The following is a 26992-nucleotide window of genomic DNA, read 5'->3' as shown; positions in this document are numbered from 1 at the left end:
TACTTTCATACAAAATAAATCTTTACTGTCATCATCATGATCATCATCACCTCTTTCTCACAACGTGAAATTGTGGATGCATGCAAACATTTGTCTCAAATGCAAGAATTTGAAATACTTTAGCAAATGTGGTTAATGTTGACAAAATTTGAAAATTGCAAAATATGATAAACCTGAAAATTCTGTGGAAGTATAAGAACAACTTACTGCTTAGTGTTATACATGTTATGCCAAATTTGCAACCTTGAGACATTTCAAAAACTAAATTCTAACTGAAATGCAGTCTTCTACAGTGAGGTACAGTATGTGTACTACATGTTAGTATTGCCACAACAAAATACAGTAAAACATGCTAAAAGCGAATGTACTTATAATGAATTGACGCTTGTAATGAAGTTATTTTCATTCCCCGTGAGTTTTAAACATATTGTGAAACTAATGGATATAACAAATTACATGTACATTTATAACAAAGCAAAATCGCCCGTCCCCGGCACTTTGTTAAAAGCATGTTTTACTGTAACAGTGAATTTCATCTTTTTAAAAACATACTACATTGAACAGAAAATGTGCAACTGTCTAATGTTTCTTACATTGTCAGATGTTTAAAACTTCAGATTAAACAGATACCCCGGTAGCAATTGAATAATCAAATTAAATTAAAAATTACAAAAAAAAAAAAAAATAATGAAAATTTTTAGCTTCCCCTAAAATTGCAAACAGAATGAATGTATATGGTAAATAAGACATCTTACTCTAGCACCTAATGTCATTCCAGAAACTGTACAAATATTATGTACTTTTAGATTTAACATAATGTATTCATGGTTATGTACATTTCTGTAAACAACAAAGTCTGTTTGCAAAGCACCGCATAAACATGTACCACCACATACCAACAGTTTAGGCTACAATATTCTTCCATTCTTTCTGCATTTACCTCTTCCTCTCATTCTGCATTTACACCATCATTTATCATTTTTTCCACGTATGAATTGGATTGTTTATCAAGCAATGTATTTGGAGTAAAAAGTAAAAATAAATTCTACTAGGTATTACAAGTAACAACCTTACTCTTCCTAAAGTAAACTGTTCAAAATCATTAATATTTACCATAATGATAAAAATATTACAATTTTCTGTGAATTTGCATGACTTTGGACAAAGCTGACATGAAATGTAGTTTTCAAAAGACAATAACTAAGACTCATTCACACTTACATGTACAGCACTGGAAGATGAATTTCAACACATTCTCACACTCATTCAGCACACATTTAAATATGGAGTACATATCAATCTGATATCACAAACACAGATCAGATGAAAGAAAATGACACAATTTTCTTGTAAAAACCAAGACAAAAGTCATGAAAATTAATGCATCCCCAAATCAAATATCCTTTACATGGCTTGATGAATATAGACTACATTACTTGAAGTACATGTAACACACCTTCACGACATTTAATTTTCATTTTATGTAGATACAATCATGATTATTTATTATCCCTTTTTCCATCATGCACACATAATTTAACCACATTACCCACAGTAACTAAATTGTATCAAACAATAATATGTATACAGTTTGAAGAAACTTTTAAATATATGACACACTTTCTTTCGAGCATCGAGATCACCTTAAAAAGAATTACTCAGTAATTGCAATTTTTGGAAATTATTAAGTTTGTAACAAAAACAATGTGGTCCATCCATTTCCTTCCTCTAAGTACTAAGTGTAAGGAATATGACCTTTCAAACAAATGTCACTAGAGTGACACATTTATTATAACTCATCATGTGAATGTAATGTTGAACCTGAAAAATGAAGGAAATCTATTTAATACTGAATGAGGACATCTGAAAAATGGCTTTTGTTCAAGAAAAATCTAAATGCAAAGAAAATTCAAAAAGTAACTTTTAAAGTATGTTCATCTTGAAAAAAAAACTCTTACCTATCTTGGTCTCGTCTATATTTGGCGGCTCGTATTCGACCTGTAGTCTCGTGTTTGTATTATACACTTTATCCCATAACACTTTCACCTCATAATCGTATTCCTTCCATTCAGGTAATATACGCAGTGCTGCTTTCAACTTGGGCTCCTTTGTTAGAGGATTATTGCACTGAAATATACAACATTTGAATACACAATTACAATACTATACAACTGATCAAGTTGAATACAAACAACATTTAAATAATGGTGCCAAAAGGCTACTAGATCATAGAAATTATTTTCATATTAAATGCATCTTCTGTAGATTCCTTATTTATGCAAATGTAACATTACTCTACTCCTCTGATTTGTATTATATCACAAGAATATTAAATTGCAATTACTACACTTTTGTTAGAATATTATATAGTTCAGCTACTCAAAAAATGATTGCCAGATTTTAAAATCCCTGAAAGATGCATTTTGCTTTCTTTATTTTAACTACTGGATAAAAATTCTTCAAGTTGGTGTTTAATTAGGAATCTACAGTACTAATGATCTCTTTCTCTTCTTTACCAGATCTATAGTTTTGGCCGTCTTCTTGGACTCATCACTGCACCAGGTCTCGCACCACAACCAGTCCTGTGGTAGCGATTTGATCGCCACCTGGTGGATCATGTTGTTAGGCAGATCTTGGTCCAAATTAGACAAACTGTTTGGGTCCTGAGACAGTCCCTGATATTGGCCTCTGAGACGGTCCCCTGCCGCAATGCGCCGGAATTTTTTCAGATCCACAACATACAAGGCACTAAACAAGAAATATTGACTCTAAATTCTGTATACTGGAAATACTGAAATACTATAAACCAACTTTAATTTGTGATGACTTTATTTCTCAATTTACTTCCGATGAATTGGTTAGCAATGACTAATGTTCACGATCAAGCCTTCTCCAGACCAGTCTTGTTATAATAACCATACGACAATGTATGGTTCACAGCGAGAAAAATTCGTGATGAAGATTTCTGCGCGAACCTTGCAAAAATTTCTCGCATTTTCAACATGACAGCACTACAAAATTATTCCTTCTTTCAAGTTTTATCTAGTACATGTACAAATAAACTTACCTAATATGATATTCTCTTCCTGCTAAATGACTTGCCCAATATCCTGATTTCCAAAACCTGCAGAAAAAAATAACAAAACATTTAACATTTTATTATCTTCATCCTAAAACAATCAGCTTTCTACTTTAGAGATTACTTCTGTGATAGGAGAACAATAAATTAAAACAAGAACTTTTTGTCCTGGTACTTCTAGTTATCATGTGCAGCTTATTATTAAGAATGAAGACAATGAAAATCATTAGAACCTGAATCCATCCATCTCCCTCCTGCTTGAACAGAAAGGTGTGTATCCATACGGGGCCCCTTCCAGGTCAAGGTCATTCAGCTCTTGTAAATCTGTCCTCACAACCTGTCAATGCAAAACTTAGGTATATGAAAATGAAATATATTTTAAGCATATATGTCTGGGATAATCTTATTCCATTTACTTATTTTTTTTCTTCATAAAAGCATTCTAAAACTTTAAAAGGCAACTTGAATATTAGTTAATCAATAGGCTCTAATCATCTCACAACAAATGGAAACCAATCTAATCATGTAAAGACCTTGACATTATGGTCTTGAAATCAACCTGTCAATTACCAATCATTTTGACCTTCACAATCTTAAAGTATGGAGTATCTTTCTGCCTTTTACTTTTTACTGACAGAAAAGTAAATAAAGAAGAAAAAGAAAACATCCTTGCCTCCTTAACAATAAAGCATATTACTTCATAGAAAAAAATTCTAAAATTACTGGAAACTCTCTTATTTACCTGATCAGCATCAACAAATATGAATTTCTTAACATCCAAGGGAAATAACACATCCAGGAACAAAATCTTGTATCTGCAATAAAACACACCTCAGACTATTTAAATCACCTACATGTATATGCCATATACTAAAGTATCAAAAGTACTAAATGGATTCGGTGTTGAATGAATAACAAAACAGTTGCTTCTACATTAAACACTGATTTCTCACTTTTAACATGTACATACCCCCACATGACCCTCTGTTTTTCTTTCTGCTGATTTAACCATCTTGGCCATTTGTACTGAACAAGTTCATATTCAAAGCCATATTCCTTGGCCATTTTAGGGATGAAATCCTGAAAAGAGGACATTTGTTTATGTGGAATATATTGTAATATACATGTACATATACTATAGAAACTCCCCATTATCTGAGCATTTGTGTTGCATACCTTGAAAGAAGGTGAAAGATAATTCTTCAAAAACCAGAATTTCACTTTGGATTCTGTGTGTTTTATGACACTAAGCATCATAATTCTGTCAACAAAAAAGTGATAAACATGAAGATATAAAAGGCTGTTTCTTTGGATCATCTTTCATAAGTTTCTGTTTTAACTTTTCTTCACATTTAAAAAGATTCACTGCAGTTGTTCAACTTTCACCCTACCTCATCAGTCTCTCATACATAAGTCCTGAAGCTAGGGAGAAAATATTCAACACTTTTTCTTCCGTTTCTTCCTTTGGTTTGAATGAGCTGTAAAAAAAACTCAAAACGAATGAAAAACATTACAATGAATACGTATCACTATCCTTGTGTCATCATGAAAAAGATGACATGTATTAGGAGGAAATCTTTGATCAATTTAAAAATAACTATTATTTATGCTATCCTTCTTGCCTAGTGAATATTTATTCTAATTTCTTGCTTACAATAGAGTACAATGATACTTTTTGGAAAGCACTTGTGGAAATAGAGAAATACTGTTAACTTTGGAAGCTCCATAAAATATCATCTGTAACTACAGTATAGCTATAAATAAGCTGTAACAGACAATTACAAATTATCAAAATGGACAGGAAAGTATACGTGCATTTGAGATTTGTAGAACCAGATTACCTGGATATGGAATCCCAGATACTCTTGTCATCATCTTCATCCTTTAAAAGCTGTTCTGACATCTTATCTTTCTTTTTCTCCACCTGAAAATTCATTGATTCATGTCAATTAATATAAACCTACATGTGTATTTACAAAATGGCGAAATTCATCCCTAATCAGTCAAATGACATGCAATTAGATTGGTAAAGAAAGTTGGCACAGGTTCGAAGTATATTTAATGTAATGGCATATTGGGTAAAATTACTTCATTGTAGTGCATACATGTATTACTGTAACACTGGGCTAAACAATGTTAACATTTTATAACCGACTTGAATTGTGACCTTGACCTTAATGATCTTACCTTGACCCTAATGATTTTACTCTTGAAGCTGTTGATGGACACCACTACATCGTCTGATTCCTGTGGAGTGTCCGTCATCTCATGCCTGTCAAAGAGAGCACTATATTGTCAAAGACAGCACTACATCGTCAAATACAGCAGTAACAGCACTACATTGTCAAAGACTGTACTGTATCGTCAAAGAAAGCATAAATATATTGTCAAAGACTGTACTTAATTGTCAAAGACTGTACTATATTGTCAAAGACAGCATTATACTGTCAAAGACTGTGCTATATCATCAAAGAAAGCTTTCACATATTGTCAAAGACAGTCGTCAAAGAGCACACTATATTTTGAGATTATAACTTCATTAAATGTAACCTTTATATAAATAAAAATATAAGGAGAATCTAGATTTTGCGCTTAGCAACAACCTCTTCATATGCGAAAGATCTCTTAACAGTTCAAAGTATTTTGCTGTACAGGTCTCACCTGTTTGGACATACATCTTATATCACTGTGTTACTCAGTTGCAATAAAATTTTAAAAATTATATGCACTTCATCAAAGCCAGGAGAAAAGTCACATGAGAAATATGGGTCAATGCATTATGAATAAACCGAAATGTCCAAAGAGCACGCAAATAACCAAACAGAGTTAAAGCAGTGTAAGGAATAATACATGTCGTCTGTGAATTTGAGGCGTACAATCAAGTGTAATGAAATCAAAGGGTTTATGTACCCATATACTGATGCCTAATTATTCATGTAAGTTGTATTCAACTTTAAGCAGAGAAAATTCCTCCGCTTGTTCCTGGCCTTACCCTGCAATATCATAGATGTCTCTGGATCTTCCCTCTCTCAGATTCAGGAACCACACTCCTGGGTTAGCCTTTAGTTGGAAGTAACCCTGTGACAGAATTATTGATTTTAATGATTTATTTTTGAGGTTGTCATTTCAAAAACAAACATGCAATAAATGAGTGATATATAATGAATACTGGGGCAAACATGTTAGAAACAACATATTACATTCTTATTTGAGAGAGAGAGAGAAAGACAGAGAGAGAAAGAGCGAGAGAGAACAGTTTATTTATATTTTTACCAGGTTAGCCATAACAATGGTATCCACAGATGGTTTGGAGGCGTTAGTACCCAGTGTGAACTGTAATCCTCTGGGAGGCTGACCAGTTGTGACATCTGAACAGTGACCTGTACATGATACAAGACAGTGTACATGTAGGTGTATAAAATGTACCAGGGTATTAGGACAGTATAGCTGAATTCATGATGTTATTGACAAAATATAATATAGCTGTATGTTAAAGAATTCAACTCAAGTCAGCTCATGCTGTGTACATACCTTCTATCAATATATACTCCAAAGCAAATTCTGCATTGACTCCACTTTCCACCTGTAATTGGGAAAAGACAACTTTGCTTTATCTAAACTTCCACTACAGTGTATTTATAATCCTTGATATGTAACAGATTTTGTTAAATAATCCAACTGAATAGATTTTTTAAACTGGATTCTCAGGATTGCACCACAATGTATAAGGGTACGGTAATTTTTCACAATAGGAGGGATTCTCCAATTACCGTAACAAAAAGTATGTAAAAAAAAGTATGTGTTTCTTGCTTCTTTTGTGAAAGCGAATTGAAAATATTCTTATACTGAGTAGGCCCTCCAACACACACACAGATGGACAGAAGTCCTCTGGGAGATGCCTAGTTTTCTTCATTCTCCCTACCTCCTCCAATAACAAGTTGTCAAGGTCATGGGGGGCCTTCACGGACTCAACCAGCCAGCTCTCTGGGGGATTGACCCCCATGGTCAGGATAGACTTCTGTGGGAGATCAGTGAAGCGGGCTACTGGGCCAGAGGTCAAACTACCATCAGGTCTGAAGGTTAGGTCTGGCTCCAACACATAGCGATAATAACTAGTAAAATACAACATGTCATAAGATTATTATTGGTTGTTATTAATGAATAGATTATTGAGTATTTCAGAATATGGAAGATATATTATGATTTCTTAATGATATAAGTTTGCTGAACATACTTTTTCACAGGCATCTCTGAAAGCTTGTCCCTGCAGTTCATGTATATCTTCACATCCACATTGACAACTTCTCTCAGCACCTACATGTACACAGTGAAATGAAGAACTTAATACATGTATCTAAATGTACAAACACTATCAAAAGCATATACAGAAATTGCCAGGTTTTGAGTTAGGTGCATATCCTGGTCAATTTAAGAATCTGAACCTCTATTCAACATCTGTATTCATATGTATAAATTGTAATATTTTATCAACTTTTCATAACTTTATAGGATAATTATTTTCAACCGCTTTATTACATCCAACTTGACAGTGCTCCATACCTTGATCATAGGTGCAATTTTCTGAGCTTCCTGAGAGACTGGGTCAAGGACAACCTCAATCTGGTAAGCCGGCGTGTCTGGATCTGCTGGGAGCTTTATTGCACTGAAACAATGATGCAAACCACTTAAAAGCCATCCAATGAATAAGATGTATTGAAAATACAGTTGAACTATGATATCTCAAACACTGATATCTTAATTTGTTAAACAGCCCCATCTAGTTTGAGATAACAAAGTTTGACTGTATTCATACAAAGTATAACAACAGAATTCTTGTTTACCTGTGCTGATCCTTCAGTTCATTTAGTTCTTTCCTCTCTGTTGTGGAGGTTTTAGATGACAAAAGTGATGATATCTTCATGATGAGCTCACTTCCTCTGAAAAATTCCAACAACAACATACAATTTCAATGTACACAACAACTGAAACTGAATAGATAATGAAGACTTGTAATTTTCATGTACCAGTCTGTACTTGTGCATGTATATGTATGTACATGACAGTTGTTTTTGGGTCACTTTTATTCTGATCAATAAAATACATGTTCATGAAAATGATACTGCATGAAAGATTTTTTGCTAACAAATAAACCATATAAATTGTAGTAATTGGTAGCTTTGTTATTGCTAAGTTATATTTTTATTTGTCATTTTTCTTTCATTTTTATCTGCTCATTTCATTTCCCCCTATTAGTGCCATCCTTTTTTAATTTGTTTCCTTTCTCTCCATCAACTACCTCTACTTTCCCACCTCTTTTTCTTGTACAATGTCAAAGTATCACATACATCTGGTGATTTGAACCATCTTGCCACAATTCATAAAGGCTCTATTTTACCTGCTGTCAATGCCCATCAACGTTTAACCATCTTGCCTCCAAACATTAGAGTTCTATATTTTACCTGCTGCCGTCGATGCCCATCAGCATCATCTGTGTCTTGATACTCCTGGCCACATTCTGGTATTCCACCTTCGTCAACAGATCCACATCTTCAGTGGTGAATTTCTCATCCTCGTCTAATGGCCCACACACCTAGGGAAGGTCAAGTGAATAAAATGAATTAATGGGGACTTAAAATGATATCACTCTTTTTAAGGCAGATATAGGAGGTGTATTTGTATAAGAGCATTCAAAAATATTCATTCATCAACAATCTAATATGCAGTGTGTTATATATGTGATGCCTAACAAGTTATGTCAGATTTACACAATACATTTTCGCTAGCCAAGGGTTTTCGTTCCACTTTGCTCCCCATAAACCCTTGGCGGATTTCATTACGAAACTTGGTGACAAGCTCCGTTTTATGATTGGCTGCAGCTGCGAATAGCTGATCCAATCCCAGTGCTTGTAAATATAAACTTTAAAAGAAAACACATGTGTGATCTTTGGTAAACATTGGGTGCTTTTAACAAGTTGAGACACAAGTTCTCGAATACAATGCCTCCCCAACAATGGTCAAACCAGATCACTTTTACTGGGATTGAACATAGTTCTACAAACTTGTCAAGGTTTGCGTGATAGCATGGGAAGTAAACATGGCGAATGTAGAAGTTGCCTATCCCGTTAGTATATAAGTTTCTGCTTATGGTTTTTGCTTTTAAGGGTTCAATGAGCTGCGTTTTATTTAATTTCTTTAGTCTGCAATATTCACGACAACGATACCTGGTTTTATGGCATAAAAGCTTTCATACACAGTACATATAAATCGATGACTTTTTCACTCCCGGTACAGGTCCTTACAAAACACTATGAATAAAACATCCTGTGCTTTCCCTAGGTTATAACTTAATTCGTATTTAATAGCATTGTTAATTATGTTCCGATATTTGGTAGTCAATATGTTTTCAAGTTGTTTTAATGCCATGATGTGTATATAACCCATTGTTTAATTTGATTAAAATGTAAATATGCAAGGGAAGCAACTCAAGTTGCTCGCTAGATAGCGCCACCACATCACCGAGTTTTCGTATTGAAATCCGCCAAGGGTTTATGGGGAGCAAAGAGGACCAAAAACCTTGGCTAGCAAAGATGTACACAATAATACTCTAGGTCAAACTTTATCAAAATGAGGAACCAAATTTAACAACCTTTTGTTTTTCTAAAACAATACAAAGATTTTCTGCTACATAATTTTCAGTGTTGTTCTTTTGTTTTCAATATCACTTCAAAGGTCCACTCACCTTTCCATTGGCCACCAGACCCCTATCCCCCTCCCCCCAGCCCAAGACGTTCCGGACGAACATGCCGTGGTGGTTCAGGAAGTCTGTGGTTTGTTTCTCCAGGGCCGCCATGTAGCTCTTCATGTCCATTCCCTAAGGAAACCACAGAAATAATCATCGGAAGAAATTAAGATTGATAAGTAAACTTGTAGTTTTTAAGTGTATGAAATGAAATTCATTTTGACAAACAATTATCAGTGCATGTATAACTATAGGGTAATATGGGATGAATGAAGATTGATAACTTAGTGTATAATGTACATGTACAATAAAAGGAAATTCATTTGACTATGATCACATCCATAAAATGGTGCAAAATGCAAAGGGCCATAACCTATAACATTCATAACCTATAAATTAAAAATACTGAATTTAACAAAAGATTGCAAAAAGAAATTAGTGTCTTACATGAACTTCTAGGTCCTCTATCTTCTTGTCTCCTGACTTGAGTGCCTCCACATTCTCCTCCTTGATGAGTTTGGTGATCAGACTCTTGGCATGGTTGTTGTCCAGGCTCTGCAGTGCCACATACACCGCCTTAGTCACCGCCAGATCACTGGTCAGCACCGAGTCATGGTTGAATACCACCCCCAGTCTCATCTCATGTGAATGTTTCTGTAGTAAAAAAAATCATATTAACTTTAATCAAGTTAACTTCTCTGATAATTCTTTAGAAGGAAAAAAACCCAAAACCAATACACTGTTTTTACATGCCTTCAAACAAAAACCAGTTTGATGAAAGTAAAATAATCATTAACAAAACCATTTCTTAAAAACTTCCAAAAGAAAGACACAAAGACATTCCAACCAAGTTGAAAAAAAAAGATACAGACATCAATCCTTTGATTTTGTTTCCTTTTTATGGATTGAACCCTGAGTAAATCAAATTACACTGTAAAACATGGCTACAGCAAACATGCTTAATATAATGAATTGAAGCTTACAGTGAAGACACTTTCATTTTTCCTAGTATTCAAACATATTCAAACTTTACATCAGATATAACCAATCACATTTATAAAGATTTAAAATTATTTGTCTATGTTGCTTTAATGTACATGCAAATATTTACTGAAAAGTTTATTAAATTTTTATGTCCATAGGTACATGTACATGTCCCCACATTTATTAATGGAGATTGAAATACACCATATCTGATAAACTTACAAGTTGTCTGATGGCAGAATATAGCAGTTCTCTCCCTTTGGGAGTTTCCACATCACACACGACCCACACAGTGACAGGTGTCAGGCTTTCTTCGTCTGATTTTTTGGGAAGAAAAATTGAAATACATGTAGATAAATTGTAAAGAACTGTTACATGCATACATAATTCACAGCTACATACAAATATATATCTCTGAGAACTTGTCTCATAAGTGACCTCTTCAAGATGAATGTCAGATGATTCAGGTTTTTGATTAATCTGCATAAACCAAAGAATCTCACCTTTTCTTCTGAGATATTTCATATCTTGAGCTGTGATGGCTGTGATTTGGCCTGAGGTTTTCTGGTACAGACTATCAAGAGTCAGAGAGTCATCTGTAAGTATCAAAGTACACAAAATCTGATGCTGTATGACCCTCAATTCTCAGAACAACACAACTAAATACTTGTTGCTACAGTATAAGTCAATTGAAATTTTGCTTACCTATAGATGAAGAGAAGTCCAAGGTTTGTGTGGGAGGGGAGAGAACTCTTGAGTTCAGCCTTGGTAGAACATGTTCCTTTTCCATTAAATATTCCAGTACATTCATGTAGTCATGGAGATTTCCCTGAATTTAGTATTGAAAAGCTGATAACAAAGTTTCATTTTATCTACAATATACATGTACATTTTGTGGTAATTCATGCTGAACTGTCAATATATCACTTATCAGATCAATTGGATTTCAAATTATGATTTTTCAATCTAATTAAAATTAGAACTTGAACTTTTATCCAATCCACAGTTGATTTTTCTAGCCAAAATATTTCCCAAATATTTGGTTAATCTAATACTTTTTGGACTTTTTTTCCAGAAGGTTTTAATAGTATATATTAAATGACCACCTAACCCCTATAGGTGATGTGAAAACGCTTTTGAACTAAAATCACATTAAATGAGAAAGATACAAAATTCTAATCTTTCAAATATGCTTCCTGTTACCTGGTAGACGGCCCTTTGTATGTCAGGGGTCTGGGCCATTATCTGGGACACCACACCCTCTTCAAAGGTATCCTCCGTCAGGTAATTCTTCTTCAGGGGGATGCCATTCAGCAAGACCTGGGGGAAATCTGCCAGTCCGGACCTCTCTATGTAATCTTTTGCTGCCTGGTAAAAGAAGAACATTTTCTTTTAGTGATAATCTCAATAAAAAACCAACTTATTCCCTGAAACCAACAGAAATATCTTTTTGAGAAAAAAAATGGACAAAAACAAAGATAAAATGCACACAGCCAGTAACCGCATGTAAACATATTAAATTTGGCCGTTTATTCTATTTGGAATTTTTGGAGGAATATGGCATCTGCTAAACGAAGTGCATAGCTAAATGCTATGCATATACGGGTACTTGTGTGCACCGTTTGTATACAAAAAGGAACATTTAGGAATATGCTTATTCAAATCCATGCCAACATGTTCAAAAAACTATTTTATGCCAAATATCATACATGCCAAATATACTAGTAAAAGTTTACTTTTATCAAAATTCACACATTTGTTTACCTCTCTTCCAAAACCAAGTACTCAATGGATATGGCAATTTGAAAAAACACTGTATAATTTTATTTTGGGAAATAAAATAGACAAAATATCTCGAAAAACATTGCAATTAAATTATGAAAAAGGGGGATGCAGAATGACAAATGTTGAAATATTTATTAAGTCTCTTAAACTAACATGGATTAGGAGACTTTTAACAACTAACTCAAGCTGGATAAGTATTTTTTCTGAAATAACTGGGTGTCATACTTATAAACTATGTCAGTTTGGATCTGAATATTGTAGACAGAGGGCAAAAGCCACTCGTAATAATTTTTGGAAAGAAACCTTATTTTATTAATGTGATTTTTTGGAAACTATAGAGACTGATAATATCAATATCATGCTTCAGCCACTATGGTACAATAATAAAGTAAAGATTCAAAATAAATATGTATTTTGTAAGGCTCTTTATGAGAAAGGATTTCATATTGTTCATGATTTATTTGATACTCAAGGTGAATTCATTAGTTATGAGAGAATCACTAATGAATATCCAGTTAAGATTCCATTTACTACTTATGAAGGTTTGAAACGTGCAATTATTTGTGCTTGGCCAAATGTTAAGCAGTTTTCACATCAAGTAATAATCAAACCATACCAACCTGAATCTATCAAAATACTTTGCTTGTGTAAAAAAGGAGCACGGAATATCTATGATCACTTGATGGTAAAATCTAATCATAAACCTATTTGTGAAAACAAATGGGCCTTCAATTTAAATTTACCTCTAGATTTTAACTGGAAACAGGCTTATTCAAACCCTAGATCTGCCACAAAAGATTCAGGACTGATATGGTTTAACTATAGAATTATCCACAGAATATTAGGTACTAACAAAATACTACACATGTGTAAAATTAAAAATTCCCCACTATGTTCAATATGTTTTTTAGAACCAGAAACAATTACACATCTCTTCTTTTACTGTCCATCTATTTTTTTTCAGATATGGTTATTAATGTCTGATTGGATTTTTAGAAAGTCTGGTGAAAGAATTGTATTTGATGCCAAAACTGTTATTTTTGGTGTTCCAGAAAAGAAATACTTAGCTATAAACCTAATTATCATGTTAGTTAAGAGACATATCTTTAGTCATGCAATCCAGAAAATCTGCTAATATTGCATTTGAGAATATTGTGAAATATTTACAAAATTACTATTCTTTAGAGAAACTAATGTTGGAAAATAGATTTTACCAAAAGAAATGGTCAAGATGGGTATGCCTCTTTGACGTGGCATAATGTGTAGTAAGACCCTATCATTATTGTATTATTATTTTTATATTTACTTTCCCAATATGTGTGGGAGTGGTGTGGTGTGAATGATGGTATAGATGTATTTGTATTGAAAATGAATAAAAAAAATAAATAAAAAATATATACTAGTAATACGTTTACTGTTGATGCTCTATGATTGCACTTACTATTCTGAGGACGTCATATTCATCATTATCTTTGCCGAACACTTCCGTAACATCCGTGTCGGAATACTTCTTTTTCAGTTCTTTCATCACCATCTTTGCAGTAATTTCCTCTCCCTTTGCTTTTTCATAAATCTGCAAATAGTCCATGTATGTAAAGAATATATACATGTATCTTCAGCTTTATCTTTATGCTAAATTCATCAATACAGTAAAACTTTTTCCATATGAACAATAATATACTGAAATCATGGACAAAGATATCAGAATCAAAAACTTACATCTGTGACAAATGATAGAGCTTTGGGGAAAGTATGTTCTTGTCTGATGTAGTCAAACGCTCTGGAGATGGCAACGCTGGCATCTTCCTTGGGATCTGCATCCTGGTCAAAGTTCACCACAAATACTACGCTTAATCTGATTGGAGCACTGTGAACAAGGAAAGCCTCAGCCATTTTGATCAGTTCTATGTCTGTTTTACTTGTTGGATCCACAAAGAAGACCTTAAATAGAAATACATATGTTAACTTTTGATTTTTTTAAAAAAAGAATAAAGAAAATAATATTGCATTTTTGTCTTATATCAACACAAACAAGACACAAAAAGAGCTTTTGCTAAATTGATGGTGGGGTGAAAATGCTAACGCTATATGCTTAGAAATTCCATATGGGGCATGTTGTATTTAACAGATGGAGTATGTTACATAAGACATACATGTATAAGGTCGAATTAAGCATAACATGGAATATCTACATGTTGTGTAAGCCATCCTTTTTGCTATAGACATCCAAGATGTAGTATGTTTTGCTAAAGACATACTAAATGGAGTATGTTGGGATAGACTTATAGATTTACATTTTGTTAGACATACTAGATGAAGTATGTTGAGATATACATACCAGATGGAATATGTTCTTGGCCACGTGTCTGAGCATCCCTGGGAAGGTCGGTCTGAGCAGGTCTTGTATGTTTTTTGGCCAGTTCTTGTACTTTTGGTCATTTTCAAGGTCATTTAAAAACTGCACAAAGGAGAATGAGATACACCTACATGTACATGTACACAATTTTTATAAGGATACGAAGTACATTTAGCTTTTTGACAAAACTACTTGGATACATACACGTAGCTGTGTGTCTTAATGTTACAATGATAATTATAGGTCTTTACTATACCTGGATTGCAGTGTGTCGTATGTCCAAAGCAAACTCCTTTGAGTCGCCTCCTAAGTCTAACCGCATGAACTTTTCTAACTCTGCTCCCTAGATATGCAAATAAAAAGAATTTACGATTAAATAAAAAACAGACAAAGCTTTATATACCGGTATTTCTACAAAATCATAAGTGTCTATGTGGAGCTATTTTGGCAGTTGGATGAAATTGATAGAGAAAGGTAGGGATATCTTTGATTAAGATTTAATCCTACAATGCTCAAAATCACACATTCATATAATACATTCATCAAAACTAAAGTAATGACCAAGTGAATACACTATACACTGTATAACTATCCTGGAGTAAATGTATTTTTAATTGAACTAATGCATCATTCCTTTAATAAAGCTTACAGTCTGTCATAAGAGTGTTCTTCAAGATGACTTCTAAAATAACCATCACATAATTAGTGTATAAATGCCACAACCTAAATTTCAAATCTACCTGTAACTACTTGAGGACAGAGTTTGATTTTAGAAGACTTGCCTTGAATCCTAGTGAGAACAGTCCCTCCATTAGCCTCGCCTCGGACTTCATCAGATCGAGAAGGGTGTAAACATCGTAAACTTCCATCTCTACAGGAATACCATTCAACAACATGGCTGATTCTCCTGCCCCCAAGCTCAAGGCACTCTCAAATACCTACAATGCATAAAAACATTGACAAGTGGTCAAAATCATATAATGGAAGAAAATCATATAACGAAAGTTTTAGGAACTGTATAAAAAAAAAATTTATTACCTATTTTGCCAGGTGGTTTACATTTTACATCGATATATTTATATACATTTATATTCTTTGTTTTACCACCTCTTATTGTAATTCGGCGAAAAGCATTGTCAAGTTTTCAAAATAAAAAAAACAGTATAAAATCTGAATTTTTTTTTTCGCCCTGTGGTCAACAGTTTTGAGAGGGGTTTGGATATTCTTTGTTTTTCCACCTCTATATTGTAATTCAACCCTCCCCCCACTTAATTATAGAAAGGCCTAGCTAGAACAGGTAAAAAGCAGAGTCAACAAATTGCTTACATTGTAAGTACTTATAACTAATAATAGTTGATATTACCTTTTTATTTTGATTGATTTCATTCTTCATGTCATTCTTTACATGAACTTTTACCAAAGATCTGCAAAATAAAAGTCATCATAACAATAGTACATGTTTTACTTCTTTGTGGGAAGTAACGATGCATAAAATTTTAACCAGCATAACAGAACATAAAGTACGCATTTAAAAATTTCTGAATGTTAAAAGTTTTCCAGACAACCATTCAGAATAGATAAATCATAAAACTTTTTAGTTTTCAAAACATCTGTCCATCAGTGTGAGTCTTGAAGTACCTTGTTCTGGATGGGAAGTTCTGGCTGTAGTCCTGGAGAACCTTTATCTGCTCCTCTGGGTCGGCATTCAAAACCTTCTGGGCAGCCTGATAACTTAAATCTGCCATCAACAAGTTAAAAAAAAATTAAACTGGCATACAACCCCAAACTCTGTACATTTGAATCAATTTTTTCTTTTTAATTTCTCAACAAAACTGCTAGTAATAAACCTCTTTGATTCCTTTGCAGATAAAAAAAATCATTTTGGGGGGGGGGGGGGGCACTATGTGTTTAATGCTTGGTACATGTATTTGCATTGATTCATAACCCCCTATCTGCATTTTTGTGAGAAGGTATATAGGGCAGAAAATATCTCTTGACCCCAAAAACCGAAACTGTAATCAAATCACAGCTGAACTGTGTTGTTGGCGCTAGTTATGAACTGACCCTGAAGCTCCCAGACTTTCAGTGCTGCTAACTCCGATGAGGAAGAAATCAAATGGTTTCTCAATTTCCTCAAGTCCTCTTTCTGATCAGGATGGAGTTCTCTATAAAACAGACAGGACGTGGATCATCAAAATGATTTTATGTAACAAAATATAAGTTAATATATTTACACAATAAATGTTTAAAACTACAGGTTCTCAACTATTCATATTTTCTAATTCTCATAAAAATACAACAGTTTATCATGAATATTTTGCTATGGAATTGTTACAGTTTAAATTTAGATCACAACTTCTCTAAAGAAACGACCAGTTTCTATATGAATTAAGCACCCTGGTAATCAATTATAAATATTTAAGCTAAGTTCATGGACTCACTTACTTCAGTTTAGCAAAGTCAAATCCTTGAACTTCATCATCTAGCTGGTCCTCTTCATCTACATTGGTTCCATCCCCTAAAATCAATATTTCAGAAACTAAGAAAAACTGTAAAATACTTTGTACATTGTTACTTTTTTGCCCAATAATGGTTTATATAACCACAATTTGATTTTTCCCTGGCACAGATATAGTTAAATAGAAGTTATGTATACCGGTAGTTATGATAGAATTTTAGATTTTTTTCAACCAAACACTTCAGCTTTTCCATATATACCCTATAATTACATTAACATGAACATGTATGTAATGTATGTAAATCATGATTTTTTATCTAAAAAGTAAAAAAAGTACATTCCGAATAAAAATTGCAGCTTTTCCATATATACCCAATAATTACATTAACATGAACATGTATGTAATGTATGTAAATCATGATTTTTTATCTAAAAAGTAAAAAAAGTACAGTCATTCCGAATAAAAAAAAAACATGCAGCACTTTAATCTTAGCAACTTTAAAATTTAAGAAAAAAATTGGTATCAAAATACATGTACATATATTATTTAAAAGATGATCCATCAAATTAATTAAGGCTAATATACATGTAGGTATCCTTTGGATCACTCTAGGTGAAGAAAATTAAAGCAAGTAATGAACTTGATATCTGATATCCCAGCCATTTACAATCTAAGGAAAAACTGGATGGTTATCAAAATACATGTACTAAAATGATGAAGCATTAAAAGTGCTGATGCAGCTATCCCTTGGAAAACTTTCTTGTGAAGAAAAAGCAAGTAATGAACTTGATGTTTCTGATTAAAACAAGATGGCATGGCAAAAGGTTAAGAAGAGGTATATGTCCACTCAAAATTGGCTCATTGCCAGAACTTTGTTCCTCTGTGCTGATAAAACTAAGGGAATACTATAGCATCAGACTATTGGTTTTAAAGTACCTACATCCTTCCACCTTTATAGAACTCATTTCAGTGTTACAGGTCTTTTTTGAAAAAGCGTTGAGTGATAAGTGCCAAGTGGTAGCAGTGAAAAGAAATGCAATGCTTCAAAGTACATTGTATTGTGTAAATAAAAACAGGTTAATGTATGCAGTTCCCAATACATAGAAGAGAGATAGAGTAAAAGTGTTTGATACTTGTATGCATGTATATTCACCATCTCCTTATAGCAATTTCAGAGTCATATTGAAGAAAGTTTCTATCAATAAATTTTTTTGTCTATCCTTCAAATCTTACCTTTTACTAAAGAGAAAAAAATATAAAATTATGATATCAAATTGAAAATATTATACTTGTAAACAACTTAAATACAGTTATACATTCTAAAGATAAAGTGATATTTATTGTATGCATGCACATGCAAAAGAAATGTGTGATTCATTATTCAAGTCATTTATTTATTTGATTAATTAGACAGGCTTTATTTATTTGAGTTTTAGCTTAGTAGTGAAAATGCCTTTCTTCTTGGCAAGTTTCTTTTTCATGCACACACATATACATCTTTGCATACTAAGTTTAATTTCTATAAGTCTTATGTTATGTGAAAATCTATCAAAATGTCAGTTAAATTTATCTAAATTTATTGAAAATCAATGTTCTCCTCATTGGAAAACAGTGATTTAATGAAATTAAGGTTCCAGTATAGAATAAATTAAGAATACCTTTTTTTTCATTTCATATTGATAGCAGGGTTGTCTCTAAGACATGGAAGGGGGGGGGGGGGAATTCCTCCGCCTAAAGTGGCGTAATTACCCGCCTATTTCTGCATTTCAAACACATTCTAGCTATGAGCTAGACCCCTTTCTACTTTTTTTTATTTCTTCCTTCTACTTCAATTTTTAGAGACAACCCTGTGATAATACAAATTAACAAAATTACAGTACAAAATCTAATTTCTTTACATAAAATAATCTTTAAGTAAAAAACTTGACACATCTTCAAGGACTACATATCTCGATCTTCCCTTACAAAGACACACACACACATTTACCTTCTATTTTGGTGTCATCCTTTGCCTTGTACTCCGTACTCTTAATGGCAAGTTCCACACCATACCCTGAGAGTCGGGTTTTCTTCTCTGAGGGACTCTATAAAAACAAGAGGCCCATGGGCCACATCGCTCACCTGAACAGCAGTTCCTTGTAACATTACATTTCGTAGCATATGCTTTTTCTATTTTAAACATTGAACCCCTTTCTGGGGACCCAGTTATGGTCCGAGGTTTATGGTTGGCTTGAACAACATAAACAGTAACATAGGAATGAAAATGTGTAGCACTGCGGTAGGACCGCACGTACACAACCTGAAAAACTGAACGTAGCAGAGTTCCACTTCAAGAGAAATAACTCTCAGACTGTACAGAACATAAAGAAAGATAACTCTTGATTTCACTACATTAGAATTTACACAATTTGAGGATCCTTGCATAATAATCTCACAAACTGTAGCATTATAGTTCTCGAGAAAAACTTTTTAAAAACATTTTCAATATATCTTTCTATGTTAAACTTTGAACCCCTCTTGGGGCCACAGTATTAGTCCAGGGCTAAAGTTTTAATTATTTGGAATCTACATTATTTAAGATTGCTTGCATAGTTATCTCACAAGCTGAAGCATTATAGTTCCCTAGAAAAAGATTTTTCAACATTTTCCCTCTATATTTCTATGCTAAACTTTGAACACCTCTTGGGGCCCCAGTATTAGATTGAGGTCACAGCTTTTATAATTTCGAATCTACACTATTTGAGGGTGCTTACGTAGTTATCTGACAAATTGATGCATTGTAGTTCTCGAAAAGAAGATTTTTAAACATTTTCCATATATACCGGTACTTCTACATTTAACTTTAAACCCATCTTGGGTCCCTAGTATTAGTCCAGGGGTCACTATTTTAAAACTGTCGAACCTTCATTATCCAAGGTTGTATGCATGATAGTAATCTCACAAATTGAGGCATTGTAGTTCTCGAGAAGAAGATATTTTAACGTTACCTTTATATTTCTATAATAAACTTTGACCTCATCTTGGGGCCCCAGTATTGGTCCGGGGGTCACGATTTTACCAATTAGGAATCTACATGAGCGAAGGCATAGAAATTCCACAAACTAAAACATTGTAGTTCTTGAGAAGAAAATTTTTAAACTTTTCCTTTATGTTTTTTAAAATGTTTAAATTTTGAACCCCTCTTGGTGCCCATCAATTGTCCAGGAGTTACAATTTTTTGAATCTACATTATTTAAGGATGTACATGTATGCATAGTAATATCCCAAACAGTTGCACTATAGTTCTTGAGAAGAAGATTTTAAAACATTTTCCTATATATGTTAAAATCTAAACCCCAACCGGGGCCCCACTTTTTGTTCAGGGGTCACGATTTTTACAATCTTCACTATATATACAACCGTTTGTGTATGTATTGGCATTTTTGGTGAAGTGGTTTTTGAGAAGAAAATTTTTAAACATTTTTCATATGTAGTTCTATGTTAAACTTTGAACCCCGCCTGGGGCTGCAGTTTTGATTTGAGGGTCACGATTTCTACAATTTAGAATCTTCATTATACATACAAGCTTTTGTGTAAATATTGGCATTTCTGGTGCAGTGGTTCTTGAGAAGAACATTTTTTAAACATTTTCCTAAGGTATATCTATGTTAAACTTTGAACCCCGCCTGGGGCCCCAGTTTTGGTCCGAGGGTCACGATTGTTACAATTTAGAATCTTCACTATACATACAAGCTTTTGTGTAAATATTGGCATTTCTGGTGCAGTGGTTCTTGAGAAGAAGATTTTTTAAACATTTTCCTAAGGTATATCTATGTTAAACTTTGAACCCCGCCTGGGGCCCCAGTTTTGGTCCGAGGGTCACGATTGTTACAATTTTGAATCTTCACTATATATACAAGCTTTTGTGTAAATATTGGCATTTCTGGTGCAGTGGTTCTTGAGAAGAACATTTTTTAAACATTTTCCTAAGGTTATCTATGTTAATTTGAACCCCGCCTGGGGCCCCAGTTTTGGTCCGAGGGTCACGATTTTTACAATTTAGATTCTTCACTATGTATACAAGCTTATGTGTAAATATTGGCATTTCTGGTGCAGTGGTTCTTGAGAAGAAGATTTTTTAAAAATTTTCCTATGTATTTCTATGTTAAACTTTGAACCCCGCCTGGGGCCCCAGTTTTGGTCCGAGGGTCACGATTGTTACAATTTAGAATCTTCACTATATATACAAGTTTTTGTGTAAATATTGGCATTTCTAGTGCAGTGGTTCTTGAGAAGAAGATTTTTAAAACATTTTCCTATGTATTTCTATGTTAAACTTTGAACCCCGCCTGGGGCCCCAGTTTTGGTCCGAGGGTCACGATTTTTACAATTTAGAATCTTCACTATATATACAAGTTTTTGTGTAAATATTGGCATTTCTGGTGCAGTGGTTCTTGAGAAGAAGATTTTTAAAGACATGCACCCTATACTTACTGTTTCGCAATTATCTCCCTTCTGAAAAGGGCTGTGCCCTTTATTTTTACAATTTATAACCCCCTTTCCATAAGAATGCTTTGTACCAAATTTGGTTAAATTTGGCCCAGTGGTTTTTGAGAAGAAGTTGAAAATGTGAAAAGTTTACAGACGGACGGACAGACAGACAGACAGACGGACGGACGGACGGACGACGGACAACGGGTGATCAGAAAAGCTCACTTGAACCTTCGGTTCAGGTGAGCTAAAAACCAGGTTAAAGTGCATTGTATGCACAAACTAAGTACAAAATCAATATAAACATAGGTAGAAATTATTGTTATTTGTAAGTACTTGAACTTGTACATAATTATAATATGTTCAATGTTTTACATGTACATAAAATGGAAAAAAAAAACTATCAAGGCTATAATTCTAAAATAAACATGTACAGGTACATGTATCATTACTGATCAGCATCTTTTTATCTATGGCTCTTTCTGAAACCTGCATGTTGTATGATTCTGTCATTGTCTGAACATATGCACACTAAATTTTAATTTTTGTTTTTTTTTTTGGTAATTCTCTACATTAATAACAATTCATACAAAAGCCAGTTACCTTCACAAAATGTCGTAGCACATATGTTACTTTTTTCTGTTTTGACAGGGATTTAAGTTTTTCATGCAATTCACTAAAACCAGGTTTTCCGAGTTCTCCATATAAGGCAGCCACTACATCCTTATTTGCTGTTCCTGGGTAGACATGGTCAAACTTGTACACAGGGGTCTTTGTTCTGAAATGCCAGTGAATGTTGCTCAATATATGACGTGTAAATGAATAAAAAAAAAATTATTCTCAATTCTTACAAGCTACAAAATATAAAAGCTAAAGTGGGAGAAAAATCTTTCAGGTTTACTTGTCTGCTGCTGTTTTGATGACATCATCAACCTTGCTGACATCACAAGTTTTTTCTCCATTGATGCTGACAAACATGTCACATTCTTCTGGGGCTGGTTCCTCTTTGGACATCTAATAAATAACAGTAAGATAATCTAAGGTAGGCTCATAATACAAAGAAGCTACAGTTTCTTTCAATATATACCCTAAAATTCAAAAGTTGTTTAAATCTCATGAAAATAAACATATGTGATCCTGAATATGTGTATATATAAATATCATTAAGTTTTACACTTTTATCTTGTTTCAAAAAATAATTATGACTTCAAAACTTTGGCATATTTCTAAGACTTAATCAAATATGATGAAAAATGGCACATTTTCTCTTAGCTTTTGAAGAGGAAAATGTGTCCCCAGCTGTTGCCCACAACGAAATCAATTTATTTTATGTGATACATGTATCACATGATAAAGTTATAATGAGAGTTTCATCATGGGCAACAGCTGTGGACATAGTTTTCATTTCAAAAAACAGCTGAAGAATTGATATCTTCTGCTCAGTTTTATGAAAATTATGGGAAAATGCACCGTTTATGACGCCACACTTTCCCTTATAAAAGTTAAATCAGGTAACTCTTTATAGATTCTTAATTTATGGGTATTTTTGTGAAAATAAATGTTAAATTTCTATTTCATGTGATATTTTCAATAATCCCTCTAAAACAGGGCAAATATGAATGCAACTGTACCTAGTTCATTTGATTGGAGATTAAATTCTTTTTAAGAATAGCTAACTCAAAAGAAGGTTTTTAACCAACATTTATTTGTTATATCATGAAAATTTTGCAAAATACGCAAGAAATTTGTTATCATGAATATTTCTCAACATGATCATGCAATGGTAAACATAATATGTCTTTATTTGTGAAAATTTTATGCATCATAGGTGAAACTCTGTAGTGAAAGATCATTTAATCCCTAATCAATCTAAATTAATAGTCAAAGCAAGTAAAAGTTGGCTTATAGAACTCTATCAACCACTGACTAATAAAAGCAAATATTTGTACCTGCTGGAAATTTTCAATTGCTGGGGAGAAGCTGCGTAGAGATAGGGAGAATTTCATCAGTCGTACGTGCAACGGGGACAACACTTTAGCAGCGTACTTTTGAATTAAGTGGTAATTGGACTGTTCTGTGTCTGTCAATCAAATAATAAAAAATCAAAAAATAGTTTAACAAGAAAAAATTTACCCTTAGTTAGGGCAAAATGAAGTCATATCATATTGGATTCTTCCATATGTCCACATATAGATAATTTCAAGTAAAAAAATCACGTCAAGAAATAATTGTGCTTACGAGGTGAATAAAAATTTGAACAACATCTGGTCAGGTCAGTTCAGTTCACACACACCAATGTGCAAGATCTTTACATGACTCTGGTTATTGTGGAAAAGTTTCGAAATCATTGATATTTACATGTATCATTTTTAATTGATAGATTTGGGTTTCAGTATACACACCTGATTGAACTTGTTCTGGGGTTAAGGCAGAAACACCATCCACAAATTCCCAGAACTTGTCATTGCTTTCTCCCGCTATGTATTCACTGTAAAGTGAACATGGAGACATTAATATCACAGTTTATCAACTCAAAAGTACAATGTATTTAACTAATATCAAAAATATGTGTACGGGTAGATTTTTGCATAGGTAATCTTAAAGCTATGGACTGTATTAATTCTTTGTCAAATCAGGAAAACTATTCTCTAAAACACACTGCTCTCTGAGAAAATTACTAAAGTGAATTATTAACTTATAACTTGTTTTACCTGGCTTCAAGTAACAGTGGAGTGGAAGACCATTTGGCATTGAGGGACACAGTAACAGGTTTCTGTTTGGCAAACGCCACTGTAATACAGGCCCAAATTAATATCCACCACATCTGAAAAAAAATTGTATGATAAATAATTAGAGTAGTTTAACTGATTTATAATATGGTATTTCAGCTTGGTTTGGTAAATTAATTTAAAATTCTTTAAAGAACTAAATACATAATAAATGCAGGGATGTGTATACTAGCAGGATAAGAAACAATGGCAGGTCTCTCTGTACATGATTTCAAATCAATTTTAATTTTAGATAACTATTTTAATATTTTGAATCAAAACTGTCATGTACATTTATGAACAGGTCTCTTATAAATGCACGGATCCAGGAAATTTCCCAAGGGGGGGGGGGGGGTCTAAGGGATAGCTTTTTGGTAATTTTACTATGTAAATTCTAAAAAATTTTGAATTTTCCATGGGGGGGGGGGGGTGACCCTCCCTCTATATCTGGACATGCTTATACTTGTGTATCAGGGGTTGTAAAAATTTTTCCTGAGTGGCATTATATTTTCAATGGTGCAATTAATAAAATATGTTCTGAAACAATTACCCAACATCACAGAGACTTTGAAGTTACAAGACATTGAAAAGGATTGCGAGAATGATTCAAAAGTGGGGAAACCAGGCTTTGTTGAAATACTGCTGTAGAATTTGTTTCCAGGAATTTAATTTTAAAAACAAAATCATAGTTAAATATTTTCATAAACTATCCAGTACTTTCAATTTGTAAATACATGTAGTATCAACTATAAATTGAACAACTTTGCGAAATATCAATGAATTAGTCGGGCACTGTATTTTTTGGGGGGGGGGGGGGGATATGTGACAGTCAGACAAGTTTGATCACCAGTGTCAGATACTGTATACAGGGAAATATTCACCCCATTTTATTTTCACCCCTTTCGCCCTAGTTGTCAGAGGGCGAATTTAAGACTGGGCGAACTCTATGTTGCAAATTACATTTCTGTTAACACAATTGCATCTGGGCAAATTCAAGAGGGGGCGAAAAAGCTTGCAAGTATTGTAAAGGGCGAAAATTAATTACATGGGGGCGAATATAACCCTGTATACAGAAACTCAATTTACGGTACATAGAATTACCGAAATACCCGCGATTTACCGAAATACCCGGTGAAAACACCGAAATACCCTTCAAAAACACCAAAATGCCCATTATTACGCCATAAAGAGTGTATGTCTAGTATTTTATATAGATAGTTATTGTATATTAAGTTAATTTTTTGAATAAAAATACTGTACTTGAACTTGTGTTATATACATGTGCAAGAGAAAGGAGGAATAGGATAGGAATTACGTCTTAAAATAGTTGCTATTTTTATAGTTGCTTTCACTCTATATGGATTTTTGATGATTATTATATGATATTAAAAAAATAAAGCTGATAAACTGTTATTTTTAATTCTTAGTTATTTTATTCTGGGAATAAAATTTCACACCTCTATTCGAGTGAAAAGCGATTCATGCAAGAGTTATCGTTCTTAACCCAATGTCTACACATGTTAAAAATCGCTATTTATGTCAAAATACTTACATTATCAAACTAAAAATTGGGGAAATACATTTAAACACTTAGATTTAAACTATGATGTTAAATATTTGTGCTCAAATGAGGCATTTCGGTGTTTTTGAAGGGCATTTCGGTAAATCACGGGTATTTCGGTAATTCTAGTTACCCCTCAATTTATACTAGTGATTCAAGGGCCAAAGTTGGTCTAGCTGTCATCATTGCTCCCATTCTTTTACATATTTAAACTATCCAAAAACTTAATCTCAGCGAGATTCGTTGAGGCTGAAATTTTGGCTGACGTCTTTTCGGAAGATGACAGTTACAGTTTCGCTGAGATTACCAAAAACTATCTCCAGGATTTTTAAAAGAGGAAGAGATGGATTCACAATATTTTACCATGAACAAACGTAGTATGCAAAACTTGTCAAGAGTTCTCAGATATTTCAGGATGAAAACATTGTGATAAAGAATTAAGGTATCCCGTTAATATATGCGTCCTTCCATAAAGCAACCGGTAATTAACAAATGATTAACATTGTTAATTGAACTGTCTGTCGCCGCTTTTGTGTTGCCTCGTTTAAGATATAAATAAAGCGTATTCAAAATTAATCGTACTGAAATCTACGACAACAACGAATACCAAAACGGTATTTTGTTCAGAATCGTCAGTTTATTCACAAATATTCACAAATATCTTGGAAATAGAAAGTTAGTTGCTTACGTTAATGGGGGCCGCCATGTTGTAGATCCGCTGGTGATGTGGTACCATTTTATTGGTCAAAATTCTTTTCCGATTATTCAGAAGTAAACGTAAACAAATAGTA

At 33.4% G+C, this 26992-nt stretch overlaps 1 protein-coding gene across 1 annotated transcript; it reads right to left on the bottom strand.

The window, feature by feature from the left end:
- On the bottom strand, window positions 1-26992 carry LOC128180379 (UDP-glucose:glycoprotein glucosyltransferase 1-like). Its single transcript, XM_052848447.1, has 41 exons — window positions 26890-26992; window positions 24584-24696; window positions 24275-24360; window positions 23822-23952; window positions 22774-22886; window positions 22476-22650; window positions 19390-19486; window positions 17389-17461; window positions 17008-17108; window positions 16582-16681; window positions 16307-16367; window positions 15726-15881; window positions 15200-15286; window positions 14926-15045; window positions 14307-14528; window positions 14029-14160; window positions 12006-12170; window positions 11508-11631; window positions 11306-11398; window positions 11025-11119; window positions 10266-10472; window positions 9819-9950; window positions 8539-8669; window positions 7921-8016; window positions 7640-7742; window positions 7314-7393; window positions 7002-7191; window positions 6611-6662; window positions 6353-6459; window positions 6072-6157; window positions 5267-5351; window positions 4921-5003; window positions 4471-4557; window positions 4256-4340; window positions 4050-4159; window positions 3822-3894; window positions 3313-3416; window positions 3068-3124; window positions 2517-2748; window positions 1959-2127; window positions 1-1821 (listed from the first exon to the last, which is right to left on the bottom strand). The coding sequence occupies exons 1-41, from the start codon at window positions 26935-26937 to the stop codon at window positions 1790-1792; spliced, it is 4593 nt and encodes a 1530-aa protein (XP_052704407.1). The 5' UTR covers window positions 26938-26992; the 3' UTR covers window positions 1-1789.

The sequence above is a fragment of the Crassostrea angulata genome, chromosome 4, assembly GCF_025612915.1.
Source record: "Crassostrea angulata isolate pt1a10 chromosome 4, ASM2561291v2, whole genome shotgun sequence".
NCBI lineage: Eukaryota > Metazoa > Mollusca > Bivalvia > Ostreida > Ostreidae > Magallana > Magallana angulata.
The sequence above is the reverse complement of the archived record's forward strand: the minus strand, read 5'-3'. Positions and strand labels throughout refer to the sequence as shown.

Excerpts from the sequence above, each read along its gene's own strand:
- LOC128180379 (XM_052848447.1), bottom strand. The coding sequence starts at position 26,937 with ATGGTACCACATCACCAGCGGATCTACAACATGGCGGCCCCCATTAAC. Across the intron at positions 4,341-4,470 it reads ATGTATGAGAGACTGATGAG|AATTATGATGCTTAGTGTCA; the intron begins GTAGGGTGAAAG and ends TTTTGTTGACAG. Across the intron at positions 3,125-3,312 it reads AGGGAGATGGATGGATTCAG|GTTTTGGAAATCAGGATATT; the intron begins GTTCTAATGATT and ends TTTTTTCTGCAG.